This window comes from Opisthocomus hoazin, chromosome 1, assembly GCF_030867145.1.
Source record: "Opisthocomus hoazin isolate bOpiHoa1 chromosome 1, bOpiHoa1.hap1, whole genome shotgun sequence".
Classification (NCBI taxonomy): Eukaryota; Metazoa; Chordata; class Aves; order Opisthocomiformes; family Opisthocomidae; genus Opisthocomus; species Opisthocomus hoazin.
Genome location: NC_134414.1, coordinates 37,958,751 through 37,974,796, shown reverse-complemented (window position 1 = coordinate 37,974,796; position 16,046 = coordinate 37,958,751). Strand labels below are relative to the sequence as shown.

General features: G+C 39.6%; 1 protein-coding gene across 1 annotated transcript in view; it reads right to left on the bottom strand.

Annotated features, from left to right (window-relative positions):
• The window catches only part of VWA8 (von Willebrand factor A domain containing 8), a 209,027-nt gene that overhangs the window by 55,661 nt on the left and 137,320 nt on the right, over nucleotides 1-16,046 (bottom strand). Inside the window, exons 30-35 of the mRNA XM_075422478.1 lie at nucleotides 10,296-10,412; nucleotides 9,753-9,817; nucleotides 9,528-9,653; nucleotides 8,774-8,883; nucleotides 6,551-6,705; nucleotides 4,642-4,843 (exon numbers count right to left, since the gene is read on the bottom strand). Coding sequence (XP_075278593.1) covers nucleotides 4,642-4,843; nucleotides 6,551-6,705; nucleotides 8,774-8,883; nucleotides 9,528-9,653; nucleotides 9,753-9,817; nucleotides 10,296-10,412 — 775 coding nt within the window. The remainder of the gene's footprint in view (nucleotides 1-4,641; nucleotides 4,844-6,550; nucleotides 6,706-8,773; nucleotides 8,884-9,527; nucleotides 9,654-9,752; nucleotides 9,818-10,295; nucleotides 10,413-16,046) is intronic.

The window sequence follows — 16,046 nt, the reverse complement described above, 5'->3', positions numbered from 1 at the left end:
ACATTAATTTGCTGAATTCTGCCATGATCTCTTGTCTGAGTTTATATTTTGTGGCCATACATCTATTTGGCAGTCTTTGGGGAAATTATTACTTGTTATAGTATCTTTTCAAACATAACTATTATCCTGGTTTACAGTTCCAATAAAACATAAGGGAAATTATTTCTTTGCTTGTTGTTCCTGGAACAGTTTCGGTAACACATCTTGGAGTATGCTAGAGTTTGGCTGAGTACTTTGAATTATTACTAGAAATTGAAGGCTGTGTGCCAGAAGTGACCAGTTGTCCAAAAAGATGAGAAAGCAAGCCTGACAGATACACAAACCAAAGCAAAAATATAAAACAACTTCTCAAAGGCAACATAAGACAGTAGTGCAAGAACTTCAAGAGACTGCCACATACTTGATTTTATGTAATAGGATGCCTTTCCTTCACTATACCATCTCCCAGGAAAGGATACAAAGATTTATGAATGGGGCCTTATATAACTTTTGTAGGTAGGAAGCCACAGGTTTCCAATGCACAAACAACAGCAGAGATGAATCACCAAATGTCCAAAGGCTCCCAAAAATTATTTAGCAAAACCAGGAATAAGCAACACAATCTGCAAGGGACCGAGACTGTTAAGCAGCTACTGGTACTAGTTAAATGTGCATTCAATTAAATATTTTATCAATTAACGAGACTGAGAGGCAAACTCCAGAAGAAACATTAGCCCAGCAGAGAGGGTTGCAAATACTGGATCTCCAATGGGCACAGTGAGGACTAGTACCTTATTATCTCATCTTCCAGGCTGAGTACATGAATGCATGTCTCTTTTCTTCTGTCTTCCCTTTTTCACTTGGAAAGATTTTGTATTCATGCCATAACAATGGCAATACTAGGTCCCTCTAATCTAGCATCCTGTCTCCAAGAGTAGTTAGATGCTTGAAAAGTGTAAGAATGGACAAGCACACATGGCATTTTCCTCCAGTCACCAACCAGTTCCAATCTAGCGGCTCCTTAAGCTGAATGTGGTGTCTATGTTTTTATGTCTATGTATTTAGTAACTTTCCATGAGTTTGTCCAGTTTTCCTTTGGATCCATGTTGCAACGTTCACAACATCCTTGGGGAAGCAGTTTCACAGGCTGTGAAGAACCACCTCTTGTCTGTTTTGATGAAGTTCCTACTAGCTTCATTAGCTGCTCCCTAACTCTGGTACCGAGTGTAAATTTGTTGCTCTTTCCATATCTCCATGCCATACATGTTCTTGTAGAACTCCACCACATGCCCCTTTCCTGATCTTGTCTCCACATGCAGGAGACTGGGCCGATGTAATCCTGCTCATCCTTGTTGCCCTTTTCTGAACTTAATCCAGTACAGCCTTCTCCCAGCTTGAGACAAAGGACCAAAACTACACAGTGTTAAGGACACATGGATTTACACAACAGCACAAAGATGTTCTCTGTTTTTAATCTGTTTCTTCCCTAGTAATTCTTAACATTTCATCTGTTTTTTTTTGACTGCTGCTGAGCTTTGAACTGATATTTTAAATAAACTACCTATTATAACATCAAAATCACGCTCCTGAGATGTACTGATCAGCCCCACTGTTTCCAATGTAGAATTAGGATTCTTTCTTTCTTCCTTCCTTCATGTACATTATATTTATCTATACTGAATTTCATCTGCCATTTCTATTGCAGTCAGTACTGTAGTTCTTTTGTAATCCTTCATGGTGAATCCCTTCTCCTGTGAATAATAAACAGTATCATCAGAAAACACTGTCACCTCACTGCTCATTCATTTTTCCTTTTTTTTTATGACCATGCTGAGTAGTACAACAAGTTTCTGTAGGACTCCACTCATAGCTCCTCCTCCACTAGAAAAACTGACCATTAAGTGATAAATGGAAATGTCTGAAGTCCTGAAAAAAGGCTATAGAATACAAAACCTAGAGCCTTGCTCAGGTCCAATTTAATTGTACTGGTAAATTCATACTAAACATGATTTAGTTAAGATGAATTTTGGTAATTCATAAATTAAACCATCATTTAGAAAAGACAAATCAATGATAATGATCCTCAAGAAGGCCTTAAATCTTTCAACTTAAATGGCCATAAAGCACTGTACAAACTATATATCATAAAATTTTCTACTAATCTAAAGCTATCAATCACTATTTATGAATATCTTTCACCACAGTTGAGGAAAAAAAAAGTTATTATCTCATTCAGCTGTAACAACAGATATAAATCAATTTGCTTGGTCAGACAGATGCCAATTCTCAGACAGATAATTTGCTCAGGTAACTGATATCTAGAATTCATGAAGAATGTCCGCTGTTTTTTAATTATATTAATCTAGCATTATAAAGTGTTATATACCACAGCAACTTAAAAGACTTCTGGAAATAACTGTCAAGATCTCAATTTTAGGAAGCACTGTGTCTCTCCCTCACTCACAAACTAACTAATTTTACAAAAGCTCAGAAGATTTGTGTAGCTGAGGGGAGAGCAGTGGATGTTGTCTACCTCGACTTCAGCAAGGCTTTCGACACAGTCTCCCATAACATCCTCCTAGGGAAGCTCAGGAAGTGTGGGCTGGATGAGTGGTCAGTGAGGTGGATTGAGAACTGGCTGAATGGCAGAACTCAGAGGGTTGTCATCAGCGGCGCTGAGTCTAGTTGGAGGCCTGTAACTAGTGGTGTCCCCCAGGGGTCTGTACTCGGCCCAGTCTTATTCAACTTCATCAACGACCCAGATGAAGAGTTAAGAGTGTATCCTCAGCAAGTTTGCTGATGACCCAAAACTGGGAGGAATGGTGGATACACCAGAAGGCTGTGCTGCCATTCAGTGAGACCTGGACAGGCTGGAAAGTTGGGCAGAGAGGAACCTGATGAAGTTCAACAAGGGCAAGTGCAGGGTCCTGCATCTGGGCAGGAATAACCCCATGCACCAGTACAGGCTTGGGGCAGGCCTGCTAGAGAGCAGCTCTGTGGAGAGGGACCTGGGTGTTCTGGTGGACAACAAGTTGACCATGAGCCAGCAGTGTGCCCTGGTTGCCAAGAAGGCCAATGGGATCCTGAGGTGCATTAAGAAGAGTGTGGCCAGTAGGTTGAGGGAGGTTCTCCTCCTCCTCTACTCTGCCCCAGTGAGGCCACAGCTGGAGGACTGTGTCCAGTTCTGGGCTCCCCAGTTCAAGAAAGATGAGGAACTACTGGAGAGAGTCCAGCAAAGGGCTACGAGGATGGTGAGGGGACTGGAGCATCTCTCCTACGAGGAAAGGCTGAGGGAACTGGGCTTGTTCAGCCTGAAGAAGAGAAGGTTGCGAGGGGACCTTAGAAATGCTTATAAATATCTCAAGGGTGGGTGTCAGGAGGATGGGGCCAAACTCTTTTCAGTGGTGCCCAGCAAGAGGACAAGGGGCAACAAACTGAAGCATAGGAAGTTCCGTCTGAACATGAGGAAGAACTTCTTCCCTCTGAGGGTGATGGAGCACTGGAACAGGCTGCCCAGGGAGGTTGTGGAGTCTCCTTCTCTGGAGATATTCAAGACCCACGCGGACGCGGTCCTGTGCAGCCTGCTGTAGGTGACCCTGCTTAGGCAGGGGGGTCGGACTAGATGACCCACAGGGGTCCCTTCCAACCCCTACCATTCTGTGATTCTGTGATTTACCTTCTGATTTTTTATACTCTCCACATCGGACTCAAATTTTTTTTTTACCGTGCAGGCCTAAAGAAAATGACCCAGTCTGACCCTTTGACAGTTTTATAAAATATGAGAAGATTACAGCCTGAAGTGGTATAATTAGTTCCAAGATCGTCCTGCTAACTCTATGCTTTATTAAGTGTAATCTTTTGAAAAGCTAACCTTTTCTGTGCAAATGTAGATAACTTCTGTTTTCTACCCTGTTTATATCCTGGACTTTGCTTCTTTAGTCAAGTAAATGTTTCACCCTTTTAGCAATAAATAAAAGGATTCACCTACACAGGGAAGTTAATCTGTGTTAAATGAGGGCATATATATTAGATTGTTTATTTTGAAAAAGGGAGTGAAATTGGAATAAAGCATTTATTCTAGGACAGACAGTTCACATACAAAACAAATCAGGAATAGCTTCTTGTGCTGATGAATTCAAAAACCTGCCATTCGACCATATACAAATATTTTGCAAACAACCGCAAATGTTGAGAAAATATGAAGGGAAAGACACGGAAATGGCCAGGCTCACACGCATTCCCGAAATAACCTCTCCCATTGGCCCTGCTGGAGAGAGAATATTGAGCTAGATGGACAACAGGTTTGTCTTACCACTGCCTGTCTGTGTGGCACTGAGCAGAGATTGGAAATACGGGTGAAGGTCGCCTGCTGAACTGGAATGATCATGAAGCTGTAGCTGGTTCCCAGCAGGGACAGAGGGAAATCCCATCTACCGGGATATTCACAGTGTAGGTAGCCTGTTAGTTCCTCAGAAGTATAATTCAGCATGTTAATGAGATCCAAATTAATTTTAAAAATGAGTGCAACTAGTCTCATGCCTCCTCAAATGCTTGCTTTGTGATTCTTTAAAAACATTTTGGAAAAGTTCACTACTGATTGCAGTTTACAAAACAAAACCAAGTGTATACAGTTGTTGCAGCACAAGTATATGAACCTCTTACCTTTTGGGTAAATGTCTTTCAAAGGCACATCTCCAGGTGCTAAAATTCTGACTATTTGATTAGAAGCCAATAAAGTTACACAATTGGTTTGTTTTGCAGCTCCTGTTTTCCTCTGGGCTCCATAATAAAATTGATCAGAAGGAGAACCACGTTTGCGACTCAGAGATGAGTTTCTTTTCCAGCTGTACACTTCACTAGGAGACTGTAAGAGAGAAGGAGTCTACTGAACAGAATGTCACTATTACTGAGCCAAAGAATACATGTTTCTTGATAAATCCCACTTCTTTTCTAATTTCAGATCAAATGTAGCTACTGCGGTTACCTCTCCTGTCACCACACGACAAGGAAAAGACCTGGATTATTTTGTCATTAAAAACTCCTACAGGAGTGAAAAACAACAGACCATCCAGTTTTATGAATTGAGATTATTTGATCTGAAGTTGAATCCACATTGTTTTTCATGTTGAACCAGGAACAGAAAGCACTGAAATAACCTAATCTGGTATCAAATTATGTAACAAACTGTTATCATAATCTAAGTTTCCACTAACACAGAGAAACGCAAACAAGTATTTGAGTAATGAATTCAAAGCTAGGCATTAAGGCTGGGATTTGGCTCCATGTTCAGAGACATAAATGTAGATGTCCACATGTGAGCCAGGTGCTTCATCTCCTGCTATAGTCAGTAGAGCCTAGAGAATAAATCATCTCATCTTGCAGGAGGCCTCTACGTTTGGTCACCTGAGCATTGCTACTACAAATAAGAGCTTAGATACCTTGTTCATACTAAACACCTAGACCATTAACACTAAACACTGAATCCAAAGTCTTGTCCCACCACCGTCACATTCACCTTTAGCACTCCTTCTTTGACATTCACACAGGCATTTAAAGCCACATGTAAGGAAAGGCAGGGCCTCAGTCTAAATTGGGGAGAGCAAAATGCTTCATCACCAGCGCTGTATTGAAGTGTGTAGCATCTTTAGTACCCCCTCCTCTAGACCGCCTCCCTTTTCCAGCTATAAACTCACATCTATTATAAATAACATGAAAAACTAGTATTATCAATCTGGTAACAGAAATCCAAATCAAGCAAAACTCAAATTGCTAATTGCAAAGACAGAAACATATTTTTGAATCATTTTGGGTTTCAGAGTATTTCTTCCATCATTTGTCTTTCCCAAAATTCATGTCTGTTAACAGTTAAATTTTCTAATTTGCCCCAATTTAACGAGCAAACCTGACATAGAATTATTTATTCCATAAGCACCACCCTTTTTATGTATCACTATGTAGTAAATATAAATAAATCCAAAGAATTAAACACACTGCTTTCATTTTCCCTGTGTTTACCTCCATTCCTTGCAAGAGCCTTAGTCATTACACTGTTAAGTTTCACTTTCCTTTCTGGTCCTTTTCTAATTGTGTCACAGGAGTGAGCACAATTACATGCAGTATTTAAGCTTAACTACATTATTAAATAGTGAAGGGGCTGTATAGTTTTATTACCATTTTCTGTATCTTTTTTCTTAAATCTAGTCTTGCTAGCTGCTGCACACTGAGCTAAAAGTTCACACTGAACAGTTCAAAATTATACCGATACCCTTTTTCTCAGTGGTTATATTTAATTAAAAAGCTATAAAAACATATGATTTAGAAAACATTCCTCTAGCCAGCACTATTCAGAACTTACCTACAGTTTTGTCTGTGCTAGACATGATGTTGTCTAATTTCTTATTATCTCAAACTTCATTGAAATCCCTCTAGATTAGACTACCCTACCAAATGGTGTACACTACATGAATTTGTCATTTACTGACATTCCCTTCTTTTTCCATATCATCTGGTAAACAGGTACAGAATAAATGAGATCATATTACTTCATTGTATAATAATGCTGAGTATTTACCAAGAGGTCTGGGAAACCAATAACAATAGTAGCGTAATTATGTTCATCTGAGAAAATCCTGTTGGGGGAGCTGATCTTTTGTCCCACAGCTGCACTGAGGTTTTCTGGAGATAGCTGGTCACTTGAAACTGCATGCGGCACACACAGTTCTGATGCTAAACAGGGAAATTAAACAAAATGAAAGTCATTAAATCCAGATGTGTGCAATAGGAAACAATATTAACTGTAAGAGTGCTGAGCACTGATCATTGCTACTACTTTGAGCATAAAATTACTAAAAAGCAGAAGATTTGATTATACTATACTGTAACAACAGAAAAGAAGTCAGCAAATAACATTATTTTTGTGAAGTTAAGTACTTTAAATCAGGAAATACTAGCTTTGAAGTTGCTTATACCACTTAATTTTGCCCTCTACTGTGCAAATGAGACAGGAAGCCTAGGGAATAGAGCAGCATGGGATCTCACTTAAGATTGTTATAATGCAAATGCAGAAAAAGGCAAAATGTAGGTTTGCATGTGTAAGCGTCAGCGCGACATTTCTTGGTAGCTATCTTGTTGTCCTTGCAATTTAAACAATGTTATTTGTTGTTACTTGTTATACATTTCTGCTGAATAATAGTCTAGCTTTCTTTTTCTTTAAGCCAAGGAAAACTAGGTTTTATTCTGTGCAACTGTAACAGCCCTTTACCTTGCCTCAAATTACCAACACAGTCAGAACCCGCTCTCTTTAGTTCTGGAGCACACACTGTTTCCACTTCCATGGGCAGACTATCTTGTTTACCTGGCAGTGGGAGAAAATCTTTCCTCCCTCAAATGATGAATGGGCTACTGGTTTGGGTCAGTGGCAAACCCACACTGGTCTACCTTTTCTTAGCTCTCCTGTCACAGGTTCTGCCTCAAAGAATGAGAACAGGCTGAAGAAGTTACATTCAGGGTTTGCTGGATGATTTGGAAAAAAGTAGAGAGGCGATACAGTAACTTTTCATATTGGAAGAGAAGAAATAAGACAACGGAGGATAAAAATAGCACTGAAAGCATGCAGCAATAAACTGTCCACAAATACTTTGAGACTGGAAATTATAATAACGTTTCTACCCATCTGAGGAATGATACTCTATAATGATTTCTAAATAAGGTAGGAAGAGGAAGGAAACTACTGTGCTCTGATGGAGCTTGATAAGTTGATAGAGTAAACTGTACAAGAGATAAAAAGCATCCTAGATATTTAAGCTGTGGTTAGAGTCTTTGGTATCCAATTTGTTGTTGTTTGTGTAAAATAAGCCATATTTATTATTTGGCAATAACATTTACTTGTATCATGTTTACACCATGTTAATCTCATTCTCCATACTTCTGCTAGCCACAAGGACTAGGACAAAACTTTTTCCCTCTTTAACAGATAGAAAGTGGTTTCTCTGTTTTTTAACTCTGTCTCTCTGAGACACACGGGAGATAGGCCAAAGCCTATAAACTGTTCGGTGGGATGCACACATACTTCCAGTATTACTAAGCCAGGTAGACTAAAAGATTTTGCACACGGTGATCAAATGCTCAGGGTTGAAAACGTCATCAGATCTGAAGACAGGCAGATCTTACCAGGCAGAATGATGACCGTTAGAGATTTCTGCCTTCTTCTATAGCTAAGATATGCCTCAATGTCTAGCACCATCTGGGAATTTTACCGAACAAATCTCCCCCTATCTTCTAACACAGGTGTGATGGCCTCAAGGGCCTCCTGCACACTATCTGCAGAACTTCAGAAACTGTGACTTCTGTTCTAACAGTAGGTCTTTTGTACTTTTCTAAGTGTTGGGAAATGTCTTCTAGCTCATCTGAGTGTGCGTAAAAGACCTGCAGCAGTGTATAGACTGGACCCATCAACATATTTGGTCCCTTCTAATCCTATGTTCTAATTCCTGTCTCGTTGCTTTTTCTCCTTTCTTTCATTCTGTATGCTTGTACATTTCCCGAAAGCCCATGACTGAGGGTCTTGAATGCTACAATGAAACAAGGATGCTTTATTCAAACAACCTGAAGTTTGAGCACGGAATTTGCCATGCTTTGTGAAAAGTTATTATTAACCAAACATGATAAGAGGATGACAAAAAGAGAATCAGAGAGAAGGTTACCCAGACCTTTAAAGAGGCTTGTTTGTGCAGCTGCAAACACAGAAATGATTAAAAAAAAAAAAAAAAGAACAAGGCAAGCTTGGATTCAATACCCGTTGTTAAGCCAAATCCCATGTCAGCTGGCTCTTCACTCACTGCATACAGCTGGCAAACTTCACTGTCTTCAGCTTCCATATGGGCACATTTGGTTAAAAGAAATTTCCTGTAAAGGATACACATTTACAATAATTCCTGATTAAGCTTGTAACTCTGAACAAGGACTTACACCTTCTGAAATAATGAAAACATTCTACATTTATATAAACAAGGCTATATCAACACCTTTTGCTAAAACTAAACATGATTTACCAAACACCTGTGTGATAGGAAATGGTAAGCCAGCAAGTGGCAGATTTGTTTTCTGGTAACTATTTACATGCTTTTATTTGCTGTGCATTTATTAAAAATAAGACAGCAAAGTAATATTTCTTTCACGTGACCATGAAAATAAAGCAAGGGGGCACTAACTCTGGACGATGAGGCTGTATTTCCAAAGCTGCGTCCACCAACACTCTCATTTTTAAAGATCAATACCACCTCAGTAAAAACAGTATCAACATGCACACAATCAAAGCTAGTGTAGACTGTCAGAGGCATAAATTTAGGCAGGCATATCCTGTTCATTTCCTACTCTAAAAGCCTACCTGCACTTCACCAGAGCAAATTTACATCTTGAACGTGAACTGTGTTAAGTCTAGCCAGTCTCACAAACTGAAAAAACAACTCTGAGACCAGGAGTGAAACTCCTGAATGTGAACAAGACACAAACGAGAAATAATGCCACCAAGAAAACTAGGCTTAACTAACTGATTTGTTTCATTTTCCACCAAGAGCCACCGGTCTTCAGCTGCCAGGAAAACAGTTTTCAGATTGATCGGAAGTGAGATGGTATGACTTTGACCCTCTAATACATCCAGTACAATAAGTCGGTTTCTGTAAAATTGGAAGTCAAGAAAAGAATAATCAGCTAGGGATATACATGAGGAGATCTGTTATAAATCAATACATTACAAGGATATAATTTACTCTCACCCTGCTTCTTTGTAGAACACCAGCCAGTTTTTGTGTGAAAACTCTCGGCACATTTTGTAGTTGCTCTGTATAAAGATACATCATACAGCAATTAGTGTTTGTTAGATTTGTCCCAGTGAGTTTCCCTGACTCCCCTGAAAGTGCACTACATTTTTCCTTTATTTAGAATAATCCACAGCATTAATTACCTCTCAAAATGCTACCTAGCCTGCCCTGTCCCAAGTCATGCAATTGCATCATAATTGACTTCATTATTTTGGACATAATCCCTTGTAACAAAATGTTCTGTTATTCCCAGTTCTAGCTCCAAAGAGGGGTATTTTAAAGATACATATCCTCAGACAATGCAACTTGTTTGTATTTTTCATACCACTATTCCATAACAATGCTGGTTTATGTGTAAGGCACTTAAACATACATAAGAGTAAGCAAGTACTTGGGCCATAAAAACAGGAAGATAAATGATCCCAGAGCAGTATTTCCAATGCTGAGCTTTGATTAAAAAAAACCCTTAGTGTCATAGAGGTAGGTACTATTCCTCACCATCTCTTCTTTGCTGCTCCACCAAGATGTTCTCTTAGGAGACTCTTGAGCATCTGGTAAGAGTACAAGTCGGCGAAGGGCACCATTATTTGTATCCAGCAACAACACAACATTGCTCTGTAAACGAAAAACAGATCTGTGTCCATCTCAAGTCCATTTAAGAGACTACAACAAATCTATTCAAAGCACTTCTGCAACTCTAGCAACTTGGGACATTTTGAAAAGATGATCTAGATTTTGCTGGAAAACATAGGCTAAATCTTCTTGGTTCATTTCAAAGCTCATGGAGAAATTTAATTGTAGCAGTTAAGTACACGCGAAAAGGGCTGGAATGATACTCCATTTTTTCCATAATGTTTTATCTATACATCTCACATTCCCTTCTGCGTAAGCTCTAGGAACTAGACTAGTATGGCTTACATGTCCAAGCGGTAGTCAGCTACAGGTGAGAGACATATCAGTTTGTTCTGTCAAGTCACTAAAATGTTTCATTTCTGTTTTTATATTTTTTTAGCACTCCTCTAAAGTACCCATTGTTTAAGCTACACTGAAGCCTATTAAATATCCCAGTGTGTAACAATCCTTCTGTGACCTGTACACTCAGAGCTCACGGTGTCAGAGGTAGGACAACTGTTGGAGGACAGCAGGATGGCTCAAGAGCATGGAGATCAGAAGCAGATGGGACACTGAACAGAGTGGTGAAAGTGTCCTCCATGTACCACGTGTGAAAATACGCTATGGTAAATTTTGAACTTCTTCAGATTTCTCAGTTTCTTACTCAATGCCCCAGGGTCCACTCATGGTGTCAAACGATGGGAATGTTTTAAACATTTATTTTTCACAAAGTAGTATAGCTGTTCCTAATATGTTTAACTAAGAATTCAAGAGAAAATTCAGGGCCAACATTAGCTGCATCAAATGAAATCTAAAATGTACACAAGAACAAGTTAATTAAGACTTGGGTTGAATTTTTTGTTTGCCATTCAAGGAAACGTTATGTTCTGCAAGGACATCAGGTTCTACAAGGACTTCTTAAAAGTAAACTGTCTACATACAACATCTGCAGTAACGCACGATAGACGTTAAGGGAGTAAAACATAAATTCCCACAAATTCTCCTAAATAAAACATACACAAACAATCTGTGTCACAGCAGTTTTGTTCTTTTTGGGTACGCTTCATACTTTCACTAGGATTATTTGGGAGAATTAACTTCATTTAATAATGACAGTCACTTGAAGCTAAATATGGTAAACCATTTAAAATATTACTGTGTTATTTGGAGCATTTGGGAATTTCAGCTAGAGTTCAATACTTCTAAAAAAAGACGTTTGCTTATGTATTACAACCCAAAATTACAGAAATGTGGTTCGGGAAAAAAAAAACACGGCATGTGCTTTGGATTTTGGGTTTCTGCCATATTTTATTTATACAGTTCTGCACCACCACGGCTGTACCAAAGCAATGCCTTAGCCTTCCACATGAGATAAAGAACATATACAAATCAATCACATTCTTCCACTTAGCGTCAAATTTATGAGAGCAGTTGGTAATACAAAAAGCCTCTTTACTCCACCCCTTTTGATGTTAATGGTTTCCTTCTGTGCTAAGTGACTGATGTGTATTCTGTCTGTGTTTAAGAATAGATCTTTGCGTCACTTGCAAACACATCCAAAAGCAGCTTTGGCAACTCTTCAAGTGGGCTGGGAAAAGACGTTGGTGTGCAATTCCACTGTGTTTGTTCTCGACTGGGAGAAAAGTAACCTTTGGGCGACCTCCCAACCCCAGTGTCTGGAATTCCAAACTCTGGACAGATGCAATAACCAATCTCGTGAAGTGGTGCGCCTTTATTTTTAGTTACTGCAAAGTTTCCCTTTCCTTACTGCTGTTTTTATTTTAGCCAGCATTTTCCTCTTAAAAGTCCTCAAACCAAACAGGGCTGTGATTTCACTTTGCTGGTATGGGAAGTTGTTCCTTATGGTCTCGCAGACAGAGAGGAGAGTTAGGGGAAGGAATACACTCCAATTTCAGAGTAGGACAACACAAATAATTCGGTTTAACCCTCCTGTATTCTTCTGCACATACTCACTCTCTGTTTTGTTCTCTTCTGCCCTCGATGCTCACATCCCAGGCAAGCAAGCTTGCAAACACAGACCCTTCTTGGCTGTCAGCTTCAGATGAGGCTGATTCATGGAGCCCTCAGCACAGGAAAGACATGGACCTGCTGGAGTGGGTCCAGAGGAGGGCCACAGAAATGGTCAGAGGCTTGGAACACCTCTCCTGTGAGGAAAGGCTGAGAGAGTTGGGGCTGTTCAGCCTGGAGAAGAGAAGGCTGCGGGGAGACCTTACTGCAGCCTTCTGGTACTTAAAGGAGGCTTATAAGAAAGATGAGGACAAACTTTTTAGTAGGGCCTGTTGCCATAGGACAAGGGGTAATGGCTTTAAAGTAAAAGAGGGTAGATTTAGAGTGTATATAAGGAAGAAATTTTTTACAGTGAGGGTGGTGGCACAGGTTGCCCAGAGAGGTGGTAGATGCCCCATCCCTGGAAACATTCAAAAGGTTGGATTGGGCTCTGAGCAACCTGATACAATCGTAGATGTCCTCGCTCATTGCAGGGGGGTTGGAACTAGATGACCCTGAAAGGTCCATTCCAACCCAAACCATTCTATGATTCTACGATTCTTAGCTTGGCAGGGCAACCCTTCTGTACCTCTGCTTGCCTCTTGTCCCACAAAGACCCTTTCTGTCAGTGCCACTCATGGACCCCTTGAGTGATACACACGTAGCAATCCTGATGCTGTAATTATTAGGCACAGATACAGACATATCATATTGTTCATTAGGTTCAAGTGAAAAAAGTCTGTGCAGGAATTTATGGTTTGGGGCTCAAATCTCCATGCCATCAGAAGTAGGGAAATGCATGCAACTAGATTACTGGTGTTCTAATCAATGCAAGTGGTGTCTTTCAGATGATTTGGGAGACCTGACTGTACTAGAGATTTCAGTGAACTGAGAACAGCAAGTAGAGATACAAGCTTTGTGCTTACAGAAAAGGAAAGCCTTAACCTTTCTATATAAGCACACCTTTCCTTTTCTGTACGGTATGCTTATAGAAAGGAAAAGTCTTACGTAATATCCAGAAAAAGAAGATAATTTAATAACATCAACTAGCTTTTGAAGAAAATACACCTTTCCTCCTGAAAACATACATCAGAATATTATGGGTCCAGAGGTTTCAGACGTTACTACTAGTAGATTGCAGGTACTTCCATACTCAAGTCCCTACTTGTGTTTCAGCATAGACCAGAAACTGTTAAAGAAGTCTTCTTTTAAAGGATGTTTGCCATCTTTGACATGTAGTGAGCGAGCTGGATCTTTGTGTCAGCTTCTGTGCCACAGATTCCCTCACTCCCTTGCTATCTGAGAGCTTTGACAAAGAGCTCCAGCAGCACGTGGGACAGGGAAGAGCACTTCCCTCCCTCCCTACCCCACTTCCTGATGGAGAAAGATAAAAGCAGAGATAAAGGATGCTGGCAGGACACTGCCTGGGCTTGCTGTGCTCCCTGAGGCAGAGTGTGGGTTCGTTACTCTGTCCATTCAGTTGTAGCCTTTCAACAGAGCAAAGTGCTTGTAAGAAAAAAAGGAAGCGTGCAGTTAATTTATATGCAGAACAATTCTCCATGTCCATTTTCCTCCTGTAAGCCCATATAAAATCATGCATAAAGTTATCACAATTCTTTACAGTCTGTATTTGCTTTCCTTCTGAGCAGTAAAAGCAACAGGTGCAGAAAGAAAAACAGAAGTGAAATAGGGGGGCACAAAGCTTTGTAGGAAACAGGGGTATGCCTTGAACTACTTGTGGGGAGGACAGGGCAGGGGCTTTGCTGCTTTGAGAAGATGAATGCAATTTCCATCTTACGACGTAATAACTTCAGATTTCTGAAGAGTCTTTTCAAAGTCTATCAGCTTAGTCTGAACAAAAAGATAGAGTCTAAACAGTCTACGCTTTCCGAGACCAATGGACACCACGAGGAAGAGAATCATCTACTCTTTTCTTCCAAGAAGATGTAAAGGTGGCTTAAAAGCAGGTAAGTCTCTGATTTGTGCTATTAAGTTAAATTCCTGAGGAATTTAGTTTTAGTAAAATTTTATTTGAAAGGACTGGAAGGAATGGTGATTTTTCATTTTATTTCACTGGAGGGCTCTACCGAATCCAGATGGATGTCATCTGGGAAATAAATCACACAAGCTTATTTGAAGAGCCACAATATCATCATTTCATCCTTTCCAGAAAAGTTATCATGTGTTTGTTCTTTTTTGTAACTTAGTTAGAAACATTAATCTCCAAAGACCTTTATTAAAACAAAAAATTGGGAAAAATCTTTTGGCTTTTGGTATTGTCTAATTAATGGATTATATTATTTATGAAAGATCAGGTGTCAAGTGGACTTTTTTATTCTTATTTCTACAAATATTGTTAATATTTCTTGATCTTTTTGCACATACACATAGATGAACGTCTAAAGCATTATTTACACATACATCATTTACATTACTTGTTTTTCTGGAAGATCTCTTTGATGCACCCTTTGCACAACTAGCTAACCCTTGGAGCCTTGCCCAAAATACAGATGTGCCACTAATCTACTTGCGTTAACACGTGAATGCTGCAAATTCTGAGCTTATGGCTGCCAGTGACGTCAGTACACTTGAAGGTAGGCGTCTTGACTATACGTCAAGGCTCCTTCTGTAGCCAGTGGAAAGGGAGAAAGAGACACAAAGGGAATCCTTTTTCATCATTTTCTGTGCAAGATGCTTACTTAAGTTCCTCAAGAAGTCTAAAATTACTTTCAAATGGTGTCCTAAGTATAGAATCATTAAGGTTGGAAAAGACCTCTAAGATCATCAAGTCTAAGTACACAACAACTTTTTGGAACGACTTTTTTAGTTTAATGAAACATATTTTTACATCAATGAGCAAGGTTTATCTCAATGTTTACATTATGTAAAAATTCCTAAGATAATGCAAAGCATTCAGAATATTGTGATTCTGTATTATTTTCCAGCAGTGTAAAACAGGCTTATTTTCAGACAGGATTTGTTCACCTGTAGTACTTGCTGAGAAAGGCAAGACTGAAACTCGCAATATTTAAGCTTTGCCAGAGAACAAACATGAGGTCACAGCGCAACTGAAGACATCTGGAAAGGGGCACTGAGCTACCACAGTCTCTCCACAGAACAAACTCTGTTTCAGAGTTTAATTCTTAATGTCCCTGAAAAATATATTCCACAAGTACAGGCAAAAGCAGTCACAGAGTTAACTACCTAAAGCTTCACAGAGGAACTTTTGATAAAAACTTCATTGCTGACACCAAATGCTACTATGATTTGGCTAAAACCCAAACTAGCATGACAATTATTTTCATGGTAGGAATTTCAGAGACTTAAGAGAGCATAGAATATTGCTGGCCTTTATATTAAAAAGCGTGAGACATTCTAAACATTCTTAGACACGAGATAAACCGCCACCTGTTTTACAGTTTCCTGCATTGATGTCGCCAAAAAAGACCAAAGATTCTTTAGAACTAAACAAATGTGTTACGTGCATCTCAAAATAGCCCAAATGGTACTTCTAGAGCTGTTCAAGACAGTCACGCAGGCAATCACCACGAGCAGGTAACTTCAGAATCTTATTTTTTCCACTTGGCATTGAAAAGTGTCCAAGGCAAAGCTAAAGCAGGCATAGGCAGT